We start from the raw sequence: 25,245 nt of genomic DNA, 5'->3' as shown, positions 1-25,245 counted from the left end.
GTGCTTCCGAACTGTAAGAATAAACGCCATGTGTTTTCTCCTGAAAAACATCAAGGTCTCGCGTTGCACATATTCAAACCCTTGCGAACATTAATACGTTGGGTCAGCGTGCGCGGTAGGCTTTCACGTCGTGTTTGATTCCTGCAGGAGAAATGAGCTTTTCCAAAAAAAGTTAGACTACGTTTCCGCGGGGCTTTTCCAACACCCGTCAGCACAATCGCCACGCAGTCACCCAAAAGCTGCTGGCCTCACACTGTCGCTTTGTCTGTATCAGCCTGCGAGCCACACAAATTCTCAGATGAATTTCACGTCCATGTGGCTGGCAACGTAGGCGAGGCGCAGGGCAGAGAACCGGGCAGGACGCGGAGCGTGGCGCGGACGCCGGCGTTACACTTTACTAGTTGTGCCGAACAAGCGGCCGCTGTCTCTACGGAAAGCCGATGTGAACTGAAGGCTGCCGGTGCTGGGCCGGTGAGGGCCTCTCCGCCACGTTTGGGCGAGGATTACGAAGGCAGCAGGCACCACCCGGCGCTCCGCCGCATCCCCGTGCAGCGCCGCCGCCTGAAACCCGCTCGCCGGGTCAGGGGGCGACCGCCGGCCTCGGCCCGTCTGCCCGGCTCCCCCCGCCCCGGGCCGCGGGGCCGGCTTCCCGTGTTTACTCCCCGAGCGGGGGCTGTGCGGATGCACGGCTGCCTCCCTCAACTTCTCCGCTCGCCGTGTTTTGGCCTCTGAATGAAACCCGCCCAACTCGGCAGAGTAAGTTACCGGGGGCTGCTGCGCGGGTGGGGGAGAGAGGGAGGGGGGGCCGCCGGGGCTGGGGCCGTGCCGGGCCGTGCCCGCCGCCCGCACCCCGCCGCGGCCGTTACCCCGCGGCGCTGCCCGGGGCCGGCGTAGTTTACTCTCGCAGCCCTCCCCGGGCGGCCAATGGACAGCGGCTGCCGGCGCCCTGGCCGGCGCGGCTCCGCGCTCCCCTCGTCGCCGGGGGGGCTGGCGGCCGGCGGCCCCCGCTACCTGCCCCGCTCCGCCACCGCCACCGCCGGCTCCTCAAACCCTGCGAAGAGCAGCGCGACGATCTTTGTGTGAGTGTGTGCGGGGAGTGTGTGCGCCAGCGGCTCCCTCGCGGGCCGCGGGTGTAACGGCGCCGCTGAATGGCTGGCGAGCCCGTCCCTCAGCGCGCCGGCCAATGGCGGGCCGCCTTATATCCCGGGGAGTGTTGTGGCGCTGCCCGGGTTGCATGGCTCTGTGTGGAGCCGCGTTCCGCGGGCGCCGAGGCGGAGGGGCTCCGCTGCGCGCCGCGCCTCGCTCCGGCCCAGCGGCGCGCTGCCCGCCCGCCCGCCGGCCCCGCCGAGGTGAGTGCGCGCCGCCCGCCGCCCCTCGCCGGGCGACAGGGGGAACGGACGGGGACGGGCAAGCGGCGGGCAGAGAGAGGGGTTGCCCTCGCCCCACACTTTCCCCTCCGCGCCCCGGCGGCGGGGCAGCCCCCCCGGGCCCCCCCCGCGGCGTTGGCGGCCGGGAGGGAGGCGCGGAGCTTCCCCTGCCCTGCGCGGCGGCTGCCGCGGCTCCCAGTCACTTTTCCTGCGTCTCCTCAGCCCTGCCTTCGTTTGAAAGTTTGGGCAGGGGAGGACGGGGTTGGTTGGTGCCGCCAGCCCTCTGCCCGGCCGGGAGGGCAGGGGTGACCGGGGGTGTTTTTTACCGGGGAGGGGCCGGCGAGGTGAATTGCAATACAGCGCAGTGCATTTAAAAAAAAAAAAAAACCAACCGAAAAAAAAAAAAACAAACCCAGAAGAAGAAGGCGACAGGGGTAGGCCAGCCAGTGCCAGGCTGCGTTTGAAACCAGGCACCTCTCGCCGCCACAGAGAGAGAGGCAAGAGCAGCGGCGGCCGCGGCGGAGGGAGGAAGGGGAAGGAGGGCGAGGAGGAGGAGGGATGGCCATCGGCCGCCGCTCGGTGTGTGCCTCCGGGGGGGACTTGACAGGGAAATCGCGGCAGGCAGAAACGAAACTTCATCCCGAGGGGCGGCGAGGCGAGGCGCAGGGACGAGTGTGCGGATCGGTATCGGCTGCCGCCGGCCTGGGGGGGCTCCGCGCCGCCGCCGGGAGAAAGGGAGAAGGGGGGGGGGCCGGGATATAAAACCGGAGAGGGCGAGGGAGCCGATCCGGCGGCCGCACGGGGCGTAGGGTGGAGGGGGGGGGGGGAAGCGGGAGGAAAAACCCCGGCGCCGACCCCGACAACAACAGCGGCCGGGCTCGGCCGGAGAGTTGGGCTGTGCGTTTTCCGGTAGTCATCGGCGATGCACCCGGGGCGGCGGCGGTGGGCAGCGGGGGGCGGGGGCGGGCGGCCCTGCCGGAGTTTCGCGTGGATGTGGGATTATGTTGTGTCAATAAGTTTAAGGTGGAGAGGGAGAAAGGGAGGCGGGCGGGGGCCGGGGGGGGGGGGGAGGCGGCGGCAGGCCTCGGCCGCGCGAAGTCCTATTTCTGAAGGTAAGTTGTGACATTGGGTGGTCGCGATGACAGAAAACTTGGCGAGGGGCGCCCCGGGGAGGGGGCGGCCGCCTCGGGGGGGGCTCTCTCCGCCGCCGGCAGCCGGATGGGTGCTCGGCTGTTATTTGCTGCTGCGAGATCGGGTCGCTGGTAAATTACAGAAAGCAGCCCTCCTCCTCCTCCTCCTCCTCCTCCTCCTCCCCCCCCCCCCCCCCGCCAGCCGCTTCGCTCTTCCTCCTCTCGGGTTTATTTGCAATGTATGAAACTTGCATGGCTGTGAGGAGAGCCGATCCAGTGTAGGTTTGCGAGGAGGAGGAGGACGGGGAAGGAAGGGCTGGAGGCAGGGGAAGGGAGGCAATCGCGTTAATCCCGGGCGCCGCACGGCAGCAGGTTTGCGTTAGAAATATCGGTGGCAGCCCGCCGCCGCTGAATGAGGAAGGTAAAACGAAGCGATGCGAGAGCCGCCGAGGCGACATGTACGGCGGCGGGGCGAGAGGCACCGGCAGGCGGCTGCCCGCCCCCTCCCTCCCTCTCTCCCTCCCTCCCTCCCTCTCTCCCTGCCTGCCTGCCTGCCTCCTCCCTCCCTCCCCGCCGGGGCGGGGAAGGACCGTGCCCGGGTCTCCCCCGCTCGCCGCCAGCCGAGCCGGGGGGCCGCGGGGCTTTAACCGTGCGCGGGGCGGATTCGCCACTTTTTCCGGGGGAGGCCCGCGGTTAAAAGTTTTTTTCCGGAGGTGAGTGTGTGCGGGGAGGCCGGGGCGCCGCCAGGCCGGCGGTGGTCACTCGGGCCTGGGGCGCCGAAACCATTGCCCGTCCTGCTGGTGACACGTCCAAGTCCCGCAGCCCGGTGGGGCGGCGGAGGGGCCCGGCCCGGCCGCCGGGGCAAGGGACGGGGTGCCGGTCTCCATGTGGCTCTCCCGGCGGCGGCGGCACCTCCTCCCCGGTGGCAGCGGCGGCGGCAGCAGCGGGATCATCGCCCGGGCCCGCGGGGAGGAGGAGGGGAGCAGCAGGGAGGTGTTTGCTGCCAGCCTGCCTCGCCAGATCCCGCCGGGGAGGGCAGCTGGGAGGAACGGGGAGCCCCCCGCGCCCCCTCCCCGCGCCGCCGCCCCTTCCCTGCCCGCCCGCCCGCCCCCAAAGGTGTTGTGCAGACTTTTCCCCCGGGAGGGTGAGATTTATGCGCTGCATTATTGCTCCTCTCCTCCCCCCTCAAAGCAAGATGGACTCTCTCTTCTCTCTCTCTCTCACTCACTCACACTCTCTCTCGCTCGCTCTCTCTTTCTCTCTCCCCCTCTCCCTGTGTCTTGTCAGCCTTCAGGATCGACATTTTGTAACTAAGATGCAAACTTGATGGTGACCGGGGGCGGGGGGGCGCGCGGGGGGGCGGGGGGGGGGAGACGGGAAAACCCTGGGTCACGGCGGTCTTTCTCCATATTTAATACCTTTTCTTTCCACCCCACCCCGGAGCCCGGATTCCGGTGGCCCTACACTTTGCACGGGCGGGGGCGGGCGGCGGCCGCGAACGCCGCTCCCCCCGCGGCGGCCGGGGGTCTCGCCGCTTCTCCCCGCGGGCCGCGGCGGCGGAGGGGCTGGCTGGGCGGTCGCCGGACTCGGGCCGGCTCGGCTGGGCTCCGCCGGGGGGGGAGCGGGCATTACCTGAAACTGTGTTACGGTGTTGCAGCCTTCCGTCCGTCCCTCTCTGTCTGTCTGTCTTGTCTCCCCGGGTGGATCTCGTACCTGCAGCCTGGCGGCTTATTCTTGGTGTTAATTTTGCGTCGTTTGGCGTGTCCACGCGCGGGGATTGATCGCTCACTTGTGTAAGTTCCCGTGGGTTATTGTTATGTATGCCTCCTTGCAGATGGGGGTCAACTTTCTGCCTTTTATTTTGATAATGCGTGCGTGTCTCTCTGTGTGTGCCTGTAAATAATTACGTGATGCATCCCTGCGTGTACGTATGTGTGCCTGTGTGCGCGCATAAACGTGCATCCGTGTGTACGAGGGACACGGAGGAAAAATAACCCACCCTGCTGATGCACACTCAGATGATTTGCTCTGTTTGCCCAATCCTAATGCCCTTTAAAGACACGGTGCATCTTTTGTTTGCTCCTTACGGTTTCCTGCGACTGTCATCTTGTTTTAATGACAACTTATCTGGGGTGGGGGTGAGGAGGAAGCAAGTTTCAAGTTTTGGGATCTCTCCTCTTGTTGGCGTTGTGGTGAGTTGCAATATTGTAAAATCATGGTGTGCTGATGATATGCCTTTATTTGATACTTTATAGGTCACTATCACATGACAAAGGCTTTGAGACAGCTTCATCTTCGTCTGTCTGTAATTTCCATTTGCCTTCCTGGGTAAGTATGTAAACTGTACACGCGGAAAAAGAATTGGGTTTTCGTTGACAAGGTAGAGGTCCTCACGCTGCCACTTTTTACATGGAAGATGCTTATTCAGGTTTTAGTGCCTCAGAAAACATGTCTTCTCCAGGTGCTCATAGCAACTGCTAGATTACAAAGTTTGTGGGTAGGGGTGGGTCTGAATAACCTGAGAATTAAAAGACTGTGCATATTCAGATCTCTCTTCGCTTCTTTTCTTTTTTCTCGTTTTCTTTTTCTTAAACCTTGTTTTTGTAAAGATAACCAGCCCATTGACTTTGAGCAAAAGTTTTAACCCAAAGTAACATTAGAATATGCAAAGTGCAGCACACAGGTCGAAAACATAATGGGAATGTGAAGTCCTTTTAAAATTCAGTGGTAGGAAGAATATGAAAATATAAACAGAATAGGTAATTAGAAATCTCTGGAGGTCAACAATCAGTGAGAAGTTTAGCAGAACTGTAATACTACTGCAACACGAGTTGTTTTGGTTTTAACACTGAGAGCTAATTAGAATTACATCCATGCTCTTTCTGTGTTTTTTCTTTTGGCATTGATTAATGCAGGTACCTATCAATTTGAAAGATGAATCTTAGTGACTAATTTACTAGTATTCGTAAGCTTTCAGGTACACAAACTTTTTTTTTTTTTTTAACCTGTGTGCTGGGAAAAGTTTTGACACCTTTTGAAGGGTTTGACATCTTTTAAGCTGAAGTGGTAGTTTAAAGAAGAGGCTCTAAATTTGTGGGGTCATGTGTGTAGATGACATAAAATGACTGGCACTTGGAGCGCTTCTCATACAGTCACCCATGGTGGCACCGAACTGCATTTGGCCCAAAATGGGGAAGTGGGAGGTAATATTTGTTTCATGGTACTATTGTGTACATAATTAAAAACAAGACAAGACATGTATTTGGGGTAAGCTTAGTACTCTTAAATGCGAATGATTAATAACATTCTCTTGACCTTTTCCAGGCAGTGTATAGCAGACATAGGATAAGTGATGGTCCCAAACATGCTGGCTTGAAGGGGGCTGTTGGGAGCAGCTGTTCTGGTGTGATATTATGACCACAAAGCTAGTCTTGAGGCTGGGATCACCACTGTGGGGAGATAGTTCGAAGGGAGGATTCTGCCTGTTTTCCAGTTCCTGTAGAATGACACCCAAATTTCAGTTTTCGGATTTTGTGGGCAGTGAGGTTGGTATGTGTAGGTCTGAGAGTATAAATGCCAAATTAAGTTACTGAAATTCTTTGACAGACTGGTTGCATAGGATAATATTGCTTTCAGTTTTATAGCATTACTGACAAGGATCGTGTTCTGTGTAGACTAATTGGTGCAAAAATTTTTACGAAGTAAAAACGCATTGGGAAATTAAAAAACTGGCAGATAGGCTTCAAACTGTTGTTCAGAGCCAAATACAAATGCACTGGTTTCTGAACTTAATTTTCTGTGTTTTCAGGTAAGAGTCAGTTCAGAGTGCTGTAAGTGTCAAGGACTTTTTCTTTATTTGGAGTAATAGTAAAGGGTACTGAGCAAGAATAGCTCAGGGACCTTGCTTCAGGTAGTATCTTCAGTCATTATCTGGTTTTGATTTTATGTGGTGAAGTCTTTTGGATGCATGGAATTTTGATCCTAGAAATGAAGTGGTGATCATAATCTGCCCACTGCTTTAAGAGGAATGGACCTCAATTTTGTGCATAGTGCTAAATGTAGGTCTTACCTGATGTTGAACTGGTGTGAACAAATTACAAAGAAAAGAAGGGCAGGGTATCTTTTTTGAAGAAAAAGGCATAATAGAAGCTGTAGAGAAAGCAGAGAAATAAATTTCCTCTTAGCTTAAAAAAAGGTAATAAAAATAATGTGCCTAGTTAAGGGGAGAATAGAGATTTTGTTAGATTTGTCCATGACCAGAAACTTCCATTTGCTTTAGAGAGCTTTTATTTTGGTAAAAGCAAAGATTTCTTTTATTATACAGTTCTCAGTAAAGTAACTGTTCATGAATTGAGTTTGGTAATTCAGTCTTGACATACAGGAGAGACACCTGGGTTCTGGTCTTGGTTAACAAGCGCAGGGTAGAGTGCTTGTGTGTCACAAGCTATAAGGGGGTGAGACGCTTAGCAAGGGGCCTTGTGAATGCTTCAAAAATTGGCCCACGGTCTCAAAAGTTTGTTGCATACTACTGCCCCTCTTGGCACAGCAAGCTGATAAACCATTTCAAGCAGACGCATAATTTAGCAGAAACGTAACTGGTTTCTGTGTCGAGGTAAACTTGGAATATTTAAGAAGCTTGCCCTCAATGCTTTTGAGTTTTCTGGGGGCTGCTTGCCGTAAACCCATCGCCTTCAAAACTTCCATTGGTTTCAGCAGGAGGTTTATTTAGGAAAGGAGTGTAGGAGTGATGGTGAGAGGAATTTGTCCATGTTTATTTTCCTGTTCAAGGAGAAAAACCTTTCTCTTTCATAGCTGCTGTGTGAATAATTAAAGATATTAAATGTCAGTTTTCCACACAAAATATCAGAGGCAATCATGCAGTTATTTCATAGGTAACATTCTTCCTTTTCATCCAGAATGATCTTAACACACTTTGTTCGTAAATTAGCGGTTCCAGAGCTTGCGATCCTGTAAGCATGTGAATATCTTTAAGCAGATGACAAGTCTTGTTTTAAATTCACTGATACAATTGCTCACACTCAGAGCTTAAAGTTATTCCAGGCTGCTGCCGCTCGTGGTCTGCGGGCTGAGGATGCGCAATGACTCTGAAGTTCAGTCAACATGGTGTTAGACAGGGTGGTCTTCTGGCATAGAGCTGGTAGCGGAGTGGTATGAAGAAAGGAAGTTTTGACCCAGGGAGCTGGGGAGTTACTTTTCCAGAGCATGTGGCGGTGGGGAAAGTGCCGGTAAGGTAGATGACACCTGCGGTGTGCAAGGCTCTGCTGTAGTGTGAAGGTTGTAAATGCACTTGCAGTGAAATCTGGTCACCTGGGCGGTGAAACGCTGCCTCTCTTTCGACGGTATGTGGCACATGTAGTGTTCAGGCCTCCCTCTTTATCTGAAGGTGGCTCGTTGGTGGAGGCAGGTATTGTAAATTGCAGTTGGAACTGAAATGAAGCTCTGATTTTAATTTCTGGGTGTGCCACAGGCTGTCTCTGTGAGCTCTGACAAGCAATGCAGTCAAAACCAGAGGCCACTTTCCAAATTTTGGACCCAAGTTGGACTTCCCGTGCACTGCCAAGGGGGTGGCCTGCCACAGCCGCCGGTGGAGTCAGTGGCACTGCCATGGCCCCGCTGGTGGTTTCCAGGGTCAGAGTTTATTCCTGGAAGCACAGCCACATGTCCCTTGGCCACCTGCAAATGGAGACTAACGATACTTCCCCATATCATTAAATCATATGGTACCCCTATATTGGAGCAGTTTTCCTGAGTGAATTAAGTTGGTTTTTTTTTCCCTAAAGTAGTGTTTTACCTTACTTTAACCTTAATTTATGTTTTTCTTTTATTAGGAGTTTCTAAAGCTGAATTGGAATAACAGTTGTATGTATTTCAAAATATTCTTGAGAAGAAACGGGGAAAAGTCAAATTTCTGACTTCTGTAGTATTAACTTTAATTCTTTTCCTTCTACCATGTTTCCCCCTTACCTGGTGTATCATTGTGAGAAGCTTTTTCATTCTGTTTTATGTCAAATGATTATTAGGATTTACTTCCTTTTTATTATTTTATTTTTATTTTTTTAAGATCAGTGAGGATACAGTGTTTCTGTCCGAGAGCAATTTGGTGAGCCTGTTACTAGTGGACCTGTGAATTTCACAAAAGACTCCTACAGCTGTCAACCTTGACAGTTTCAGAAGGGGTGAGACCTGAATCAGCATAAGAATTACAGTAACTTTAAGAATGGCTTCATGAGCTGCTGTTCCATTGCATTGCTTAGGAAAGGAAAAAAAAAAATCACGTTACTCTCTCAATAACAGTGATATTATTAATAACTGGCAGTTGTAGGCATTGTCTTATTCGTGTGCTTCTGTCCTGTCTGGCGAAGTACGTAAGTCATATTGTAATCACACACCTCAAAACAAGGAACCATCATTTTTATCCCTGTTTTAGGCATCTGAGATACAAAGCAGTGAAGGAGCGTAGGCTTGCCTGCAGTCACTTAGCAGGTTAGCATTAGCAGGGAATGGAATGAAATCTGCATCTGACTCCTTAGTTTTGTGTCCTTTCCCTTGGTGTATGCTTCCACTCTGAAGACTTCCTGGTAGGTAACTGTCTTGACATGTGAGTACTCTCACTGAATTCTGTGCCAGGTGAGCATCTTTTGCTAATACTCAACTTTCATTTATAATGCTACTTAAAAAAAACAAAACACAAACCAAACCAAAAAAACAAAAAAAAATCCCAACCAAACCCCCAAACACCTTCAGAATAGTGTGAAGTTACTGACTTTCAGTTCAATTATATTTATTGACAGGTGAGTCTAAAGTAGGAGGAGAGCTTACTTAATAGTTTTTGCCACTAAACGTGGTATTTAAGCTGCTGTGTATGTTACACTATTTATTATATTATACTATCTAATACTAACTTCCTTGTATTAATTTTATGAAGATACTCTTTTTTGTAGCAAAGTTTTAAAAATACGCGTTGGTCTGAAATAGTTCTTTACAATTAAATTATTTTTCATATTCATAATCTAATGCGAAATCACAACTTTCTTATGAAACATGGAATTGACAGAAGCAGTTACTTTGATGCTGTAGCAGTATTGTCATAAATAGGGTAACTTACTAATTGAACTTTTATTTCTAAACCTGCTAAACATATTTCATCCTGTAAGATTTTCAGATATGCTGATTACTAGTGTTTTGTTCCTGAGCATATGGGTTGACTTTGATTTTAAAATAGGAGTTGTATTTGAGGAGGAGAGCATACTTTACTTAATGCCTAAGCATAGACCTAATTGTAGTATTCTCACAATGATAGCAGCATTTTATTATTTTTAATATTTATAAATTTGATTACATAAAAGATGAATCAACAAAGAGGAAAAGCATGGTTTTGACACTTTCCAGCGTTCATGCCTTTTCCTTTATAGCACACAAATGCATAATGTAATAGCAAGTCCTTATGAGCATGGACAATTCAGCATGTGAAGATAAACTAGCTTCAGGCATATCTGCCTACAAATAAAGCTAGTACAACAAAATTCCAATTTTTAGCGAGGGGAAGAAAAGTTAACAGGATTTTATGAGACTACATGAAGAAAATCAGTTGCTTAGGAAGCATGGAATTTTTATTGTCAGAAATCTTCCACGTGGGTGTTTCCATATAAGAGATTTTATAAAACGTACCAATTGCTGAAAGTAAGAAACAGCATTTTATCGACCCTTGGTGTCACAAAGAGCCTCATTCAGGAAAGAAGAATAATTGAGTGGACTTGCACAACATGGGATCTATGGAACTTAATTCAAGTGGAAGCTCTCTTGACAAGAAGCTTAACAAGTCCTGTCTACACCTTCCCTTGCTGAGGGGAAGTGGGAAGGTGTGTCTCCCTTCTGCCTATTTGGTGATTTTTGTTTGGTGGTGGGGTTTCTTTTGTTTTTTATTTATTTTTATTTCTGAAAGGCAGTATGTATGTAGCAAATTGTTGAGGAGTTGGCTTTGAGGCATTGTGAAACCACGCTAACTGCGTGCCCGGCTGTGGGGTTACTCTCCTCTTACGTAGTTGTGGCAGCGGGAAGATTTCTTCTGTCATCCGCGCTCTCAGGAGGGGCTTCGTCCTGCTCTTCCGAAACGCGGAGTTCCCCGTGGCAGGGCCGAGCGCACTCATGAAAGGCCTGCTCCTTGGTACGGCTGGTGAGAGCTGAAGTGGCCCGTGGCAGGACTCAAGTGAGGAAAGCTTAGACCTGGTCCTGGGTCTCTGGTGGGCTGGGTCATGTATTGTGTGCTAGGCAGTACTTTAATGCTGTTGGGTAAATGGCTTTGAACCCTTACCTTTCAGTTCTTTCCCCAGTATACTTTTTCTGCCAGCTGTGTAAGGACTTTTAAACATACGCCTCGTCAGAAGTTGTCTGTCTCTTTCTTGTTGTTTTTGTTTTTTTTTGTTTCTTGTTTGCACCCATGTCCTACACAATCAGGAGTTATCCAGCAGTGGGAGTGGGGAAGGCATGTCACACGGTAATAGTTAGGATTATGTCTCTTGCTGCAGAATACTAAGTGTTCGCTCTTCAGCCTGTGTGTTCTTTTATGAAGCAAATAATCCTAGGTTTTTGTTTGTGTATGTGAGAGGATGCGTTATTTTGTGGTTGTCAAAGCAATATTTAAGAGAACGACATCACAAGAGATTTGGAGAGGAAGCTGGATAAAGAAAAACTTGGGACAGAATGGAAGGAGTGAGGGAGAACTTGATTTCTTATCTTTCAGCCCCTTCAGTGTGAAGTAACTCCACAAAAGTAAGTGGAGCTGAAACGTTGTGATGTTCTGCATTAAAATCTGTCTGTGAAAGTTGAGAGGAAGTCACTCTTTTTTGCCAGGTTGATGTAAAAGGCACTTCTGTGGTTGGCCATGTTTGATTTGCTTTCCACAGCTGGTCTTTGAGCAATAGCAGTTCTACAGTGAGCCACATCATGCTGATTTTATTTTATTTTCCTTACGGGGTAAAGTACAGAGACATCAATGTATCTTGTCCTAACTACTGAAGAGCTCAATCCTGCAGCTACAACTGTGCAACTGGATTCTTGAACAAAAAGCCAGAACCAGAGCTGCATCAGCAATGTGCACCCCTTCACGGATCTGCTGCCCGAAGTTGCTGGCGGCCTGTAATTCTTCAGGAAAGCTGCAGATTTCACATTATTCTCAATTATTGATGTGCAGATAGTCCTGCCAGGGTCATGCACCTGTTGTACTGAGTGATCAGTGCACAAGCTTATAGACAGTCCCTGACCTGATGATGAGCAATGCAGGAGGAGCTGGGAACAGAGACATTGCTGAAATATGCAGAGTTCCCATAAATAAGAAGAGGGTAGAAGAGCATGAAGTGTGAGAATGCCGTTTGGTAGATGATACATCTTTTGGCATGTATGCCATTTTGTTCAAGTATGTTTGCTTCCCAAGTTGGTTATATGGCTAGGCAAAGAAAACATTCTGATGTTCTGCAAATCAAAGGTTGGAGATGATGGATTTGGAAGGAAGTAGCATTATTGCCTCCATTTCATTGGTAAATCTGGCTTCAGATGTTCTTTCTCTTTGCAAAAGGTTTCTTTGTACCCAGATTTCACGTTGAATAGCGCAAACTTCCTGCCTGGCTCAGTTCTAATCAGTGAGTGTTCTGTGTCACAAACTTGTGAGTTTCAGGGTTTACCTCTTGTTGGAATATGTCTGTAATTTTTTTTCTTACTTAAGTAAAGTGTCTTTATTTGTATTTATTCCCTCTAATTTGTTTAAGATACTCTTTCATACATTGTGTTAAACATCAGTCATCAAGTGCTCATAATATATTTTGAAACAAGTACGCAAAATTGCAGCATGATCCAGCACTGATTACAGAGCTATGGCATACAAATTAATAAGAAAATAAAAATAGCATCATTAATTTCCAGCTGCTTTTGGAGAAACAGAGGTGTTTATAGGGGGAAGTTTGGTGTCTGCAAAATGAAGAATGACAAAACTGGTAGCAAATACGTTAGTGCAAGTAACTATTCACAATTTACTTCCTCTGTTCTATTGATTAAAAATGGGTTCTGTTGCTGAAAACATGAGCACAATCTCCAGTGCCATTCTTTTAAAACTGTTGGATTAAATAGGGAGCACAAGTGTCAGAACTAGAGCAAGGGGAGGAAGTTTTAAACTTTATTTCTTAGTATAGAAAACCTTAAACAAGGGAAGTAAATTACGGATGGCTAAGTGTAACGGTTGGTTGAATGTCTCCATTTCCCATTAATATGAGGGAGAATTGCCCTTGTGCGTGTGAGGGGAAAATTATCTTTTAAGTGTTTCCCTTGGTAGTAACTCAGTATTTTCCTTGCATCTCTTGTACGCGCTTGCTTGTGCTCATCTGTCTCACCTCAGCATTGTGTACCAGAAGCAGCAGAAGGTGAATAAAGTCTATGGTTAAAAGTGATCCAGGCAAAACCTCACACTGTGAGGGCCCTCACCACAGTTCGGAGCGTCAGTTTCCTTTGGAGGAAGCTGTCGAAGGGATCTGGATGCTTAGTTGCAGGTCTTGAAATCTCCGCTTAGTTTGCTGTTACTCAGGGGTGGCCTGTCGTTCAGGTGGGAGCTCCAAACAAAGCTTTGGGCCTGCATGCCTGCGAAGTCTTCCTGGGTTTTAATCAGCAAAGGAAGATCCTGCCCTCCTGAGAGACATGTCTAGAGGAAACGGATTATTTATTTAGATAGTGAAGTGGACTCTCGAGGATGTCCCTGTTGAGCTTTCTGTTTTGCTGCGCTGCGAGGTGATGGGGCCGAAGCAAGCGAGAGGATGCTGGAGCGTGGGGAGGGAAGCACCTGAGAAAACTGGACAGATTCTGTTTTGTCTAAGAATTGTCCTGCTGGTTTCTGTGCCACGGGTGATCTAGTTTCTGTGTGCAGTTTTGCTTTCCTGGATGGACTCGCGGGGCTGCATTTGAAGTTTACTGTTACTCTTCACTTAGGGAGACAGAAAGAGAGACCTCAAAACGGGAGGTGAGGCAGTCATCGCAGACATCCCCATGCAGTCGGTCTCAGGAGAGAAGGGCACAGTGCAGGTCTTCAGTGAGGACAGTATGTGTTCTTATTCGAGGATTCTAGAGAAAAAAATCTTTGCGCGTGGGGGATGGTGTTTTGTGGAGCGCTAACAGGCTTTGCAGAGATTGAGCTGGGCTGAAGGAGGGAGTGGGGGCAGGCACAGTGAAAGCAGGGAGGTTTTTACACCTCGTATTCCTGGCCCTTGTGAGCCCCTCTGTACGTGTCTGCTGCCTTGACATTCCCGTTACACCTCCTGAACTGATTTAAATCATGGTTTTGGTCAGTAAACACTTGGTTTAAATTTGTGCATTTAATCTCATTTTGCTTTGGTATTTCTGTATTTGTTTTCTCAGAAGCAATCTCTATTGGTAGACGACGGTTAAAATATGTTGCTAAATATAGCCTTTACACTACATTTGGCACTACTTTTTTGTTAGTTCAGAGAATGCACTGTATGCCTGCACACTTTCTAAGTGATTACCTGACTTACATGCATTTATTTAGATGGCAACTGTTAAGAAAGTTTTGATTTAGGACATGACAAATTGTGCTTTTTTTTTAAATGGTGGCCTTTAAAAATGTCCTATTTAATAAAGCCACACTCATGCACGAGCACACACGTACACACAAGTTAATGCAAGTAGAGTTTGCACTTACAATATAAATAAAATATTATCTCTAATAAGGTAACCAATTCTACTGTAACCGAACGCAAGCTTTTAGAACTAGTAAAACTCAAACTTATCTGCTTTGCTTTCTCAGATGAGGAGGAGAACAAGTGGTCTTACTTTTTCAATTCCCAGTTAGTTTCTCAACTTTGCACCAGACTCCACTAAGTGACTTACGGAGCAAATACATTTTCTCTGCAAATGCAGTGGAAGTTACTGCTTTCAGGTAACTTAGTTCTAAACCTTGTTCTTGGTCCTTCGATGAAGACTTACCTGTTTATTAGTTGAACTTTGTTTACAGTTTTGACATCAAACATTTGCAATTTATTTTAATTTAATATAAATTGAGTTATATAATATTATAGTAGAATTTAACATTGGCTTGTCGTAATTGAAAAGTAATTTATAATTAGGTATTTTTTATTAAAATACATTTAGCATCAATAACAACTGATTAAAATTTGGCTCTGATTTCTTTGTTCAGAAGGGATTCATTTGTAACTGTATCTGTTTCTGTTAAGCTGAATATATTTTCTCAGACGACTTCACTATCCATTATCCGAAGTTTATATTTGTAATAACAGATGCCTTGGGCAGTATCTTCTGCCATCAAGGAATGCAGAGCAGCTCACTAGGTGACACTGTGGCAGTATTAACCTTTTATTTGTGGGAGCTAGACCCCCTCTGTAGCTTCTAGCTGATACAGATCAACAGATACCTGCCTGTTTACAAAGATATGTACTTAACGTTAAAAAAAATTGAAGTGATTATTTTAAAATTGCTGTTGCAAGCTTTTCTCTAGACTATGTGGCATGTGACTGTGACTGTAATGGTTGAGGGGGGACTTTATAACTTCCAGGAATGAATCTAGCACCACTGGTGTCCAGAAACCAAAAAGTGAAACCACACTGATTACTGGATGCTGAATGTATTACTAATATATTAGATGAAGAAAGAATAAGGAAAAAAAAAAAAGGTAAATATGTCATAGCAACTCTGTGGGCTAACACAGGTAAAGCATTCTAACCCCCACCCTACCAAAATATTAATAGCATCTGGGCAGAGTCAAAGAGCTTGATAACATGTATTGACTCTGCAGCTCCACGCAGCTTTTCTGCAGCAGGGGAACTGTGTAGCAGTATCTGTGACCATTAAGGAATGCAGAGTTAGACCTCAGGTAGTAGAAAGGTTGTGCTCAGAAATGTAGAGTGTGCCTGAGGCCTGGTGGCACAGTTATACAAACTACTCACATACTGCAATTTTGCTTGCCCGCCCCCCCCACCCAAGGAGGAATTACACACTTCAAGAAGTGTTTTTATGCGTTTCTCTCCCCAGCGCAAGCATAGGTTTCATGATCTGTCTTTGTCCTGTTTTTCTGTATTCTTTTATATCAATGTATAGGGTATTCAAAGTCTCAAAAGTTATTGTAGTCTTGTATAACTAAATATAAAAAGATTAGATTAGAAAGGTAAATAGAAATTAGAAGAAAATCGAAGCAAAGGTCAAAATGCTATTGTAGGTCACATGTTTAAAACAGTTTTTTAAAAAGAAAAAAAACAGAAAACCTTCCTTAAAAAATTGAAATGGGAAGATTACTGAGTATTACCCACTCCTTTTCTTAAGATGAGAACAAGCCAAAGTAAGATGAATCACTCATCCTGAAAGGGTCGTCATTTTCATTTTCACATACATTTGGTACAAGATCAGTAAGAAAATAAAGTAGTTGTGTATTTAGGCAACTTTTCTGATGGAAGCTGTTTATTGCTGAAGCATTCATGTTTTATGAAGCTACCCTAAAACAATTAGCTCTTGCTTAGCATAAGTGTTTAAACGGAATGCTTTACAAATCCAGCTGATTTTATAGTTATTGCATTTCCATAGGATTGAACTATCCTTGTTCTAACTTGCTCCCCCCCCCCCCCGCCCCCCCCACCCCATGTGAAATGTCGAGGCTTTCTTCCCTTTCAGAAAATAAGTATTTGAGCCAAGATTTCCTCAGGAGAATTGGTATCTTTGGGGATGTTCTGTCTGAGATGTCTCAGAGAAGCCTGTTTCTCAGCATGTGCTTAGCAGTGTTTTCCTGCTAGGTTACACTGAAATGGGCTACTGGTCAGGCTAAAAAATCTGGATATAAAATTCACTTTGGTCTGAATTCAGAGTTGGTGTGAGCTTGTGCAATTCCACCGAGGCTGCTGAATAGAATTTGGCTGCGTTAGTCATGGGGATTGTGGCAAAACCAGCTAGGAGCAGTGTGTGTTTAAAATATTGCTGTAACTACATCAGTAACACTTGATCAGAAGAATGAGACACCCTCACTCCTTTTTGTTTTTTATTTGTGGGGGAGGGGGTTTGGTCCCATCACTACAATTAAAGCTCACTTTTTTCCCTTTGCTTTGGAGAGTTAGTCAGCTTGGTGAAATAATCCCACCAACAGTCGATACTTAGATGAGAGGTCAGTCTTTTTCTTGAAACAGTTTTATACTCAGGAACTTCCAGAAAATCGTATCTTCGTAACCAGAAGCGTTTCTGCTAGTGCTGATCCAAACTAGTGTTGCTGCCAAGCAGTCTGCATTCATGGCAGCTCTAGCCAAGGATAGAGGGAGTGGAAAGGCAGGTGTGCTATCTTAGTCCGAGCACTCCAGGTTTGTATAAGGTAAGCTGCAGGGGAATATCCTTTGCAAAGTATCATACGTATTATTCACTGTCTGCCAAATGGATTGTGTTACTTTCCCAGGTATTTCTCCCCCCACACCCCCAAAAGTGACAGGGGCAGCTAACCACATGTGTGAGTCCCCCACCTCCCATCCAAAAAGGAGCTACGCTGTTACCCCGGAGCTGTGCCCCATTAGGTCTAATCACTGTCATGCTGAGTTCAGTGAGAACTTTGCTATTGACTTCAGTGGAAATAAGTTTTGACTTATAAGAAAACCTTCATGATTCTCACTGAGGATTCTTTAAGGATCATCAGTACTTTACCAGTATAATGATACTGGTGATGGGTGTGAATTTTACTGTTGTACAAATGTGGGTGGAAGTATGAGCATGGATGCGGTAACCTTAGAATAAAAGTACAGTATGTCACTACAACTTTTTCAGCTACGAAGACTAAAAAAAAAAAAAACCAGTAAAATCCCTTTAACAAGGGTGTGCTTGCATTTCTGCAAGTTTGCTTTTTTGCCCCTCGAGGTAACGCTGGTATAATAACTAGTGTATAAGTGAAGCACGCACACACAAAAAATCACTTGCTAGGTATGGACTAGTATCCTGTTGCTGTAGTACTTGTTCCAGTTGTGTTCTCGTATAGCTGAAACAAGACGATTTTCTAAGGTAGACAAATTCATAGAATAATGCATAAATTATACTCTGATGGTGGTAGGAGTGAAGAAGAGTGATCTTGGAGTGAGTTTCTAGTAAAATGTGTTCCAGACACTGAATGAACTTCTTGAAATATGACCCGGGGCATACGCAATGCTCTATCTAGTACAATTTACTATTTAAGCTCAAATATATTCAGAGGGATGGGTGAAAATACATTCCAACTCTGCACTTACATTTTAGCAAGCAAATGAAAGGTTAGCACTTCCTTCCAGGATTCTGGCAAAGGGTGAAAATTGTGCTGGATGGAACAGGAAAAAGACCCCACTGGTCCTGAAGTTTTTCCTATTAACTTGCTTCATGATTTTGGGCAGATCACTTCCTCTTTCTTTCTCTGTCTGTTTCTCCATTTACGAACTTGGGATGGTGATGGCTTCTTCTTTGTAAAGTGTTGTGCAATCTCTGGAACAAAAACTTGGTTCTGAGTAGGAGGGCAGAAAATTGAGAAGAATTGTCCAGATTTTTTTTTTTTTAAAATTACCATGTGTTGGCCCTATCATAGGGTAAAATAGCAGTTCCATTAATTGTGGTGGTGTGACAGTACTTGGGGAAAGTTTTACATTGAGGCTCAGTTTCGTTTAATGTTTGTGAAGATCTAGAAAATATGCTTCCTTCTTTCTCTAGAGAGATTGACTTCAGGTTGACTTTCAGCTTTTCATCCTACCTGAGAGTCAAAACAGTTCATTTTCACATGAATATAGGTATATAAACAAAGTCTTTGAGAGTGTGTACTGTAGAACACAGGTGGTGTTGTCATTTACGTGTTACGTATATTGTTAAACAGCACATTATTAGGTTGTAATAATACTTTGCTCTCCTATTGTGTACTTTTACAGGCATCAACTAACTACATTTTACAAAAATTTCAGAACCAGTGTTACCAACCCTGTTTTGCAGATTGCAGAGTAGACCCAGGGATGTTCAGGTAAGACCAGATGGCTTGTGGCAGAGCCAAGTACAGAACTCCTGAACTTTGTGCAAGTTTCTACGTCACTGTTAAATTTATTACACCAGCTACCTCTTCATTACTAAAACATCTGCCCTGTGTATGTGCACATATTACTTTTCCGTATTGGTAGGTGAAAAAAATTATAGTGAACTGTCATGTATTGATTTCAGGCTTACTGGTTAAGTATTTGTGAACTTAGCAGATCTGTTAGCATCCAAGTTCAATTCAGAATTCTTCTGTGTTCAAGAGCTTGTGCTGCATGATAGAAACCTAACCTTGTAGGTCAGAGCTTTTGAACCTGGTGTTTTGTTCTTCCAACCCAGGCTGTTGTCTTAACTCAGTGCTGTGTGAATATTGCCCTCCATTCTTCTTACTTCTCTGAAAGTGACTTTTGCAAGGATGCATAAGCATGTTCTGTTATGTGGTCCAGGATGTGTAAAGGTAATAGAAATGTATTTATGCTGGTTCCGGGCATGAGCTAAAATGTCCTACTGCTCAAAAGGGCTTCTTAGGCCAGGCTTGGTCTGTACTTACATATTTCAGAGTGTTCAGTTCAGCTCTCCAGCCTGCGCTTCTTGCTGTAAGCATTGGCACAAGTGGTCTTGAAGGAAGTTGACAAGATGGGGTTTTGTGGGGCACTTTGTAGTTCAGGTCCCAAGTTTAAACTTGTTACTGACCTGCAGTGAAACTACAAGGAAGCCTAATGACTGTCTTTTAAAGCAGATTAGATCGAGAATCCATGGATCTCGTGCTTTCTTTTCTTAGGCTACTACTGTTCAGAGCTGTGGACTTCTGTGCCGACCTAGGGTTTAAAGCATATTCCACTTTCTCAGTTAGTACAGTCTTGAGCATACCAGAACTTGATTTCACAGAAAATTCTTAATATCTTGTTCACCTTCTGATTTCAAATCCAGCCATCTGTGTGCTATACTGTGAAATAAAATGATAGAAAGCTAAGAAGATAATCAGTAAAAACCTGTAGATCCCAAGGGAGTTACCCCCCATCCTTGCTCTACAGTTCCAGCCAGCACTATCAGTTTTTTCAACTGCTGACCCTTTTTTAAATGCTGCCAAACTTGCATCTTTTTGACAGAGTTTTTCCTGTGTTGTGGTTATCTTTAAGACAAAGGGCTGTGTGGGGTTTTCATCTGAGGAAGATGGGAAAGAATTTTACTAAAATAAAAATATTTATGTTCAAGAAAAAAAGCAACTGAAAAACAACTTCTAAAAAAACCCAAACAAATCAAAAACTAGGGAAACAGCCTATAGATCTTAAGGAGCTTGGCCTGAAGAATGCTGGTCCTGCTTGCTGTCCAAAGAATTGATTTTTTTTATTTCACGAATACAAAAGTTTTTTGTTTCATTGGTTTTTAAGAATTGTGCTTCAGTTGTGGAGAGGACAAAGATCTTTATACACTTGATTATTTTAGGGCCCAGTCCTGCAATGCATCTGTCATAGCAGTCTCCCTGAGCTATTGCAGTTGCAGGATTGAAGTCCTACATGCAGCTAATCTTACAGGACCTGATCCTGCTCTGAGACATTTTGGCACAGATCCTTGGGCACGTGCACAGTTCTGGGTAAGCTGTTGTGGCTTGGCATCAGTGAAACAATCGGTGAAGATGGATCTGATTGTGGATTCTGGTTTATGAAGCAGCAAGGGTCCTTTTGGAAATCTGATAAGACTTGTTACATACAGAAGTTTGTAAATTCTGAAACCTGAGTGCTTTTTAGAGGTGTTTCTCAAGAAATAGAGACAATTACATTCAGAACTTTCCTCTTTTCTCCTTAAAATGTAAGGCTACACAGTTGACAGCAAAGGGAGATCAATAAGGGTGTAGATAAAATAAAAACAGAAGGGGTAAGTGGCCCAATACTGTTTGGGTTTTTTTTAATACTTCTTCCTCCAGTTAATGCATGAATAAAGTAATTAATTTATGTAACTGCTTGGAAGGTTCCCTCAACAAAAGTTTGCAAAAGCCAATAATGTTTTTGCAGAAAAATAAATATCCTGAGAAAAAGTAAAACAAATCTTACCCTGACAGCTAAGCAGTAGTGTTTCAGATGGGAACCAGGCTGAAGCGATGCTTCCTTTACCTGGACCAGATGCTTTTGGCTCCTTAGAGAATTTGCAACTTCAAGCAAAGTTAATGCTGGTCAGTTTTTGCTGCTGGTGTTCAGAATGCTGTGGACAGCAGTGAGAACTGAAAATAATCAGGTACTTTTCAGTCTGTTGCTGCTTGGGAGTGCTGTTACTATCAGGTCCAACTAAGTTACACTTACCAAGGAGAGAACTTCTGGTCAGGGTCCGAGAAGTGTCTGTGCTGCCACTGGTTTCAAACCATCCTGAAGAATAAGGTAGAAGCTCAACTCCCTGGTACTGCAGTTAGACTTTAGTGGGCATGTAGGCAAGCAGAAAACTCAGGCTTCCCACTGCATTGGTAATACTGCAGAATATAGGACAAGTGGAGAAACAAAGTGGGAATAAGAGGATATGGCAGGATATGATTCACTTCCATCGAAGTGGAATTTCTTGTAGGGTCCTAGTATTTTCCTCTCATGCTTTATGGTGTTATTGAGACCTGCAGTGTTAGATCTGATCTGTTCTGGTGCTAGAGCATGCTATTTCTTTTTCTCTGTAGCCAAGGACTGAAGGTGGCTCTTAGATACGTGTCTGCAGTTACAGTGAGACTGACTTAACATCATGGTACTCCAGAGCAGGGAAAAGGCTGAACCAAATAGCTTGTGACGAGATGTCTGTATTCCTGATACCCAGAGTGAGGTAAGAGTATAGTGGTACCTGGGCTGTCCTTGCAAGGTGTTAGTTGTATCTGGGGCAAGTAGGGTATGCCCTGCATTTCTGATTCCCTGATCATCCAGACTGAGGACTCTTCTAGAGCTCCCTGCCTGTTTGTCTGTCTGGGTTTCCTGTAGTGGAGGTTGGGATGGGTAAGGACAACCGTAAGTAACATTTTGGTGTCTTCCAGACAGTCAGGACACAGACACAGTTCAGCCTGGGAGGGATTCTCAGTACTGGAGCTGAGGTGTGGTTGGAGATTGTCACGGACACCTCTGAACTTTTGGCTTTTAAGTTAATTGTATGGCTACTAGGACTTTAAGAGTATACAGGAGGACATGGTGGGGGAGGAATATGATGGTTATCAGAGACAACCCCGCTTGCGAAATTACCAGGGAAGCTTGTGAGGTCGTAAAACTTTTTATTCAAGAACACAAATATCTGTCCTTCAGGTATACTGTACCAACTTGATTCATTGCCTGATATTTTGTTATTGTTTCACTCTTCAGCAAAAATGCATATTGCTTATGAATGAAAGAGGACATTCCTGCTGTATTTCCTTTGGCTGTGGATCTGCAATTACTGTTCTTGAGTTTTTGTATGAGCTAGTAAGGCCTTTACTAGAGATGATTTGCTTGTGACATCAGGAAGAGTTTTTCCTGTTTTGAGTCTGTTGACAGTTTTTCCTTTACCAGAATGAAGTTCCGAGGAGTTAAGTTTGCTACAGTTGACATCAAGTACATAGCACGGTAGATCTCCACCAGGTTCAGTGAAGCAGTTGTGGGATGATGGGGAGAAGTGCTCCATAACTGTTTTTGCATTTCTATGCATCTGTAACAAATCACTTAGCTCAGAATGGAAAGGAGCAGGTTCATTGAGGCTGTTGATCAGGTTCATGGAGTCACATCATCTGCATTCCTCTGTGCTTTCTCATTTTTGAGATCTGGAGCAGCAGAAGTTTTGCTTAAATAAGAGAACCTCATCTCTCTATTGTTTGCAGCTGCTGTTGTCACACCTACTTTGTGGAGGTGCAAAAGACAAGTTACCTACTGAGAGGCAGTAGACAACACGTAAGACATGAGGACAGAGATCCATGGATCTTCATGTGCTTGTTACTGTGTTGAAAAAGTTCTTCCATTCCAGTTGTCTCAGTTCTTCTTTGGAGAACTTCTCTCATTCATTAAGTTGGCCCTGTATCATAGGGGTGGAGGGGGATAAGAACAGGAAAAACATAATACAGAAAGTCAAGTTGCAGCTAAAAAGCAATCACTTGGAATCAGATCTCTTGGGAGAACTGGGCATGTGTTATCACCATATTAAAAGTTAAGCACATGCATAATTCTTTGTAAGACTGAGATTATTAGGGGTTCCGAAGTTGCACCTCACTGCAAGGATTTTCAGCCTAAATTCCTATTATTTCTATGTGGAATCTATTTCAAATATGTGAAATTTACTACTGGTGACAAGTATTTGATCATAGTGTTATTTTAAACTTAAGATGCATCAGCTTCCAAAACTTGGGATTCTTGACAGATATTTAAATATTTAAAACACCCTCCATAAGATTACTAAATCTAGCAGTTCAACTATATAAACAATGCTTGGAATAATGAACCAGAAAATAATCACAATGGCGTACCCTCTCCATAAATATTTCTCTCTTATTTTAACATTCACCGTGGTGAAACACAAGGAAAGTAACTCCTGCGTGTTTATTTGTTTTAAGTGACTAGCTTGCTGCTGAAACAAGCTTTCAGGGAAATCCATGGAGTCCCACAAGGTGGCAGGAGCTAACTGTTCTATACTAGAGCCATGGTCTGAAGGAAAGTAAAGGTAATAAACTGATTTTGCTAGTTGCATGCATTTGAATCATGAGCAGGTTAGACCCAAATTTCAAAAACCCACCTTGTATAGGTGTTACTTGGGACTTCTGAATAATTTGGGCAAATGAATGAGATACTATCCTCAAGAATCTTATTTCAAAAGAGAAAGTTCGAGTATTCTTACTTTGTCAACAGAAAGGACCTTTATTTTCACTCGGTGGTAATTTGCTTGTAATTTGCATCATCGCTGTGAATGGAGAGCAGGGATGAAGCCATGCAGGAACTTGCTGGCGTATGAGGTTCACAGTTTAACAAATTGGCAGTAAGCTTCTCTAACTTGCAAGCTCACCTTGACATCATGGGAATGCCGATTACAAGGTGGGACACAGCAGCTGGGACTGAGGGACTGCAGAAGTAAGGGAATTCTCTGCTGCTTTAATGAGGCCATAGAGATGTTTTTCCTTGGAAACTTTGAAGAATCAAAATGTCATTAAAAGTATCCAAGCTTGGGGATTATTGGAAGTAATCAAAATAGCTCATCCCAACTGTTGGAACTGCGTTGGCTAGTAGATTGAGCAGAAGGCTGAAATGTATTCCTTTGTCTTCCTAGTGCCCCAATCTTTCTTTAGGCTGCTGGAGTTTTTGTTTCACTTTTTCTTGCTTTTGTTTCCCCTCACCTGCTGATGGTCAGCACTCTCCTGAAACATTCTGTGATCAGAATGTAAAGCACTGCAAAAGAACAAGGGGGTTAATCAAGTATGTCTTATCGAAGGCATGATTTGAGAGCTGTGGTAATATGCTCATGCTTGCTTAACCTTGCACTTTGAGTTCTGAGTCTCTCATTTTTGTAAAATCTCTCTGGCCTGCCTTAAGAAGAAATCTGTGGACTTTAGGGTTCTAGTTGGCAGAAGTAACACTGAACAAAACAGTAGTAAGATGAAGTGATTGGCCCTGATTCAGTGGACCACAAAGTGTTGGTTTGGAGACTTGTGAATCTCTTGATCTGTGTTAAGAGATTTTATTTTAAATCAGTAAATGTCCATTTTTATTTTTTGAATGAGAGGACAGATCTGTATATTAGCCAGGTATCTTTGGGAATTGGACAACCCTGTTTATGTGGACAGACAATGCAATTCAGTAGGACTACAGTGAAATTGAGAATAGGTAGCTTTCTTAATCAGTAGACAGGTATTAGGAGTAAAAATAATTCAGCTTTTACACAGAATTTCAGTTTCTCCCATCCCGCTTAGTGTCAATTGCTTGTCATTATGCTGTAGAAAAAGAATGTAAGCATTTGTGATGGGGATATCTGGAATAGCCATATGAGGTGAATTGAGTGAAAATTCTTCCATGCCTGTATATGAAATAGTGTTATTTCTTTTTTTAGCAATGATGGAAGCAACTTAAGTTGAGAACATTTAAAATCAGTTCTGTAGTGACTTACAGACTTGTTGCATTAGCATGCATTGTCCAATAAAATACCTACACATCGTTTTACTGACGGAGGTGACAGGACAAGATGTAGACACGAGTGTTTTCAGCAGCTGCCATAAAGGAGTAGCATATACCATTGTCTTGCCAAAATATGGGAGATTCAGAAGCTTTTCTTTTTATACCGCTATTTGCAGGAATGCATGAAATCTAGGAAAATCTTTGTTGTTAGGGCTGGCCTGAATAATTTTAGTGGATGCAGTCAGATGATACAATTTCACAGTGAAAATTTTGTGTTTTCCAATGGTTACACCTTTCACTTGCCTGTAATTTGAAAAGGATTTTGGTTCTTACATAAACATCCTAAAATAATGATTAGGAAAGTAAATAATGAAGCAAGGATTCAGCATTTGATGAGCACACTACTGAAATCTGTTCTATGCAGTTGAAAAGGCACATGATTTACACAGTTATGTACCAGTAGGATTGGACTGACTATCAGTAGTTAAATTACTATCAGCTGTGAATTATTAAGCAGTTGGTGCTTATTGAAACAAACTTAGCTGTATCTGTCATTACTTCTGTTTGAGATTTTCAGTCATGCAAGTGAGTTAGATGCCTCGTTTCCATTGCAACTCAGAAGCA

The 25,245-nt window shown here is 44.9% G+C and overlaps 1 protein-coding gene across 15 annotated transcripts in view; it reads left to right on the top strand.

The window, feature by feature from the left end:
- Positions 1-380: 380 nt before the first annotated feature.
- The window catches only part of BBX (BBX high mobility group box domain containing), a 147,385-nt gene continuing 122,520 nt past the window's right edge, over positions 381-25,245 (top strand). For 2 of the 15 annotated variants that reach the window (XM_075034142.1, XM_075034139.1), the window contains exons 1-3: positions 1,228-1,349; positions 4,753-4,825; positions 18,439-18,527. Coding sequence is in view for 6 of the 15 variants with exons in the window: in XM_075034130.1 (XP_074890231.1) it covers positions 2,954-3,210; positions 4,753-4,825 (330 nt within the window). In the remaining 9 variants the exon portion in view is untranslated. The other 13 variants (XM_075034145.1, XM_075034138.1, XM_075034130.1 and 10 more) reach the window with 11 other exon arrangements.

Source organism: Buteo buteo, chromosome 8 (genome assembly GCF_964188355.1).
Source record: "Buteo buteo chromosome 8, bButBut1.hap1.1, whole genome shotgun sequence".
In the NCBI taxonomy this organism is placed as follows: Eukaryota; Metazoa; Chordata; class Aves; order Accipitriformes; family Accipitridae; genus Buteo; species Buteo buteo.
The sequence above is the reverse complement of the archived record's forward strand: the minus strand, read 5'-3'. Positions and strand labels throughout refer to the sequence as shown.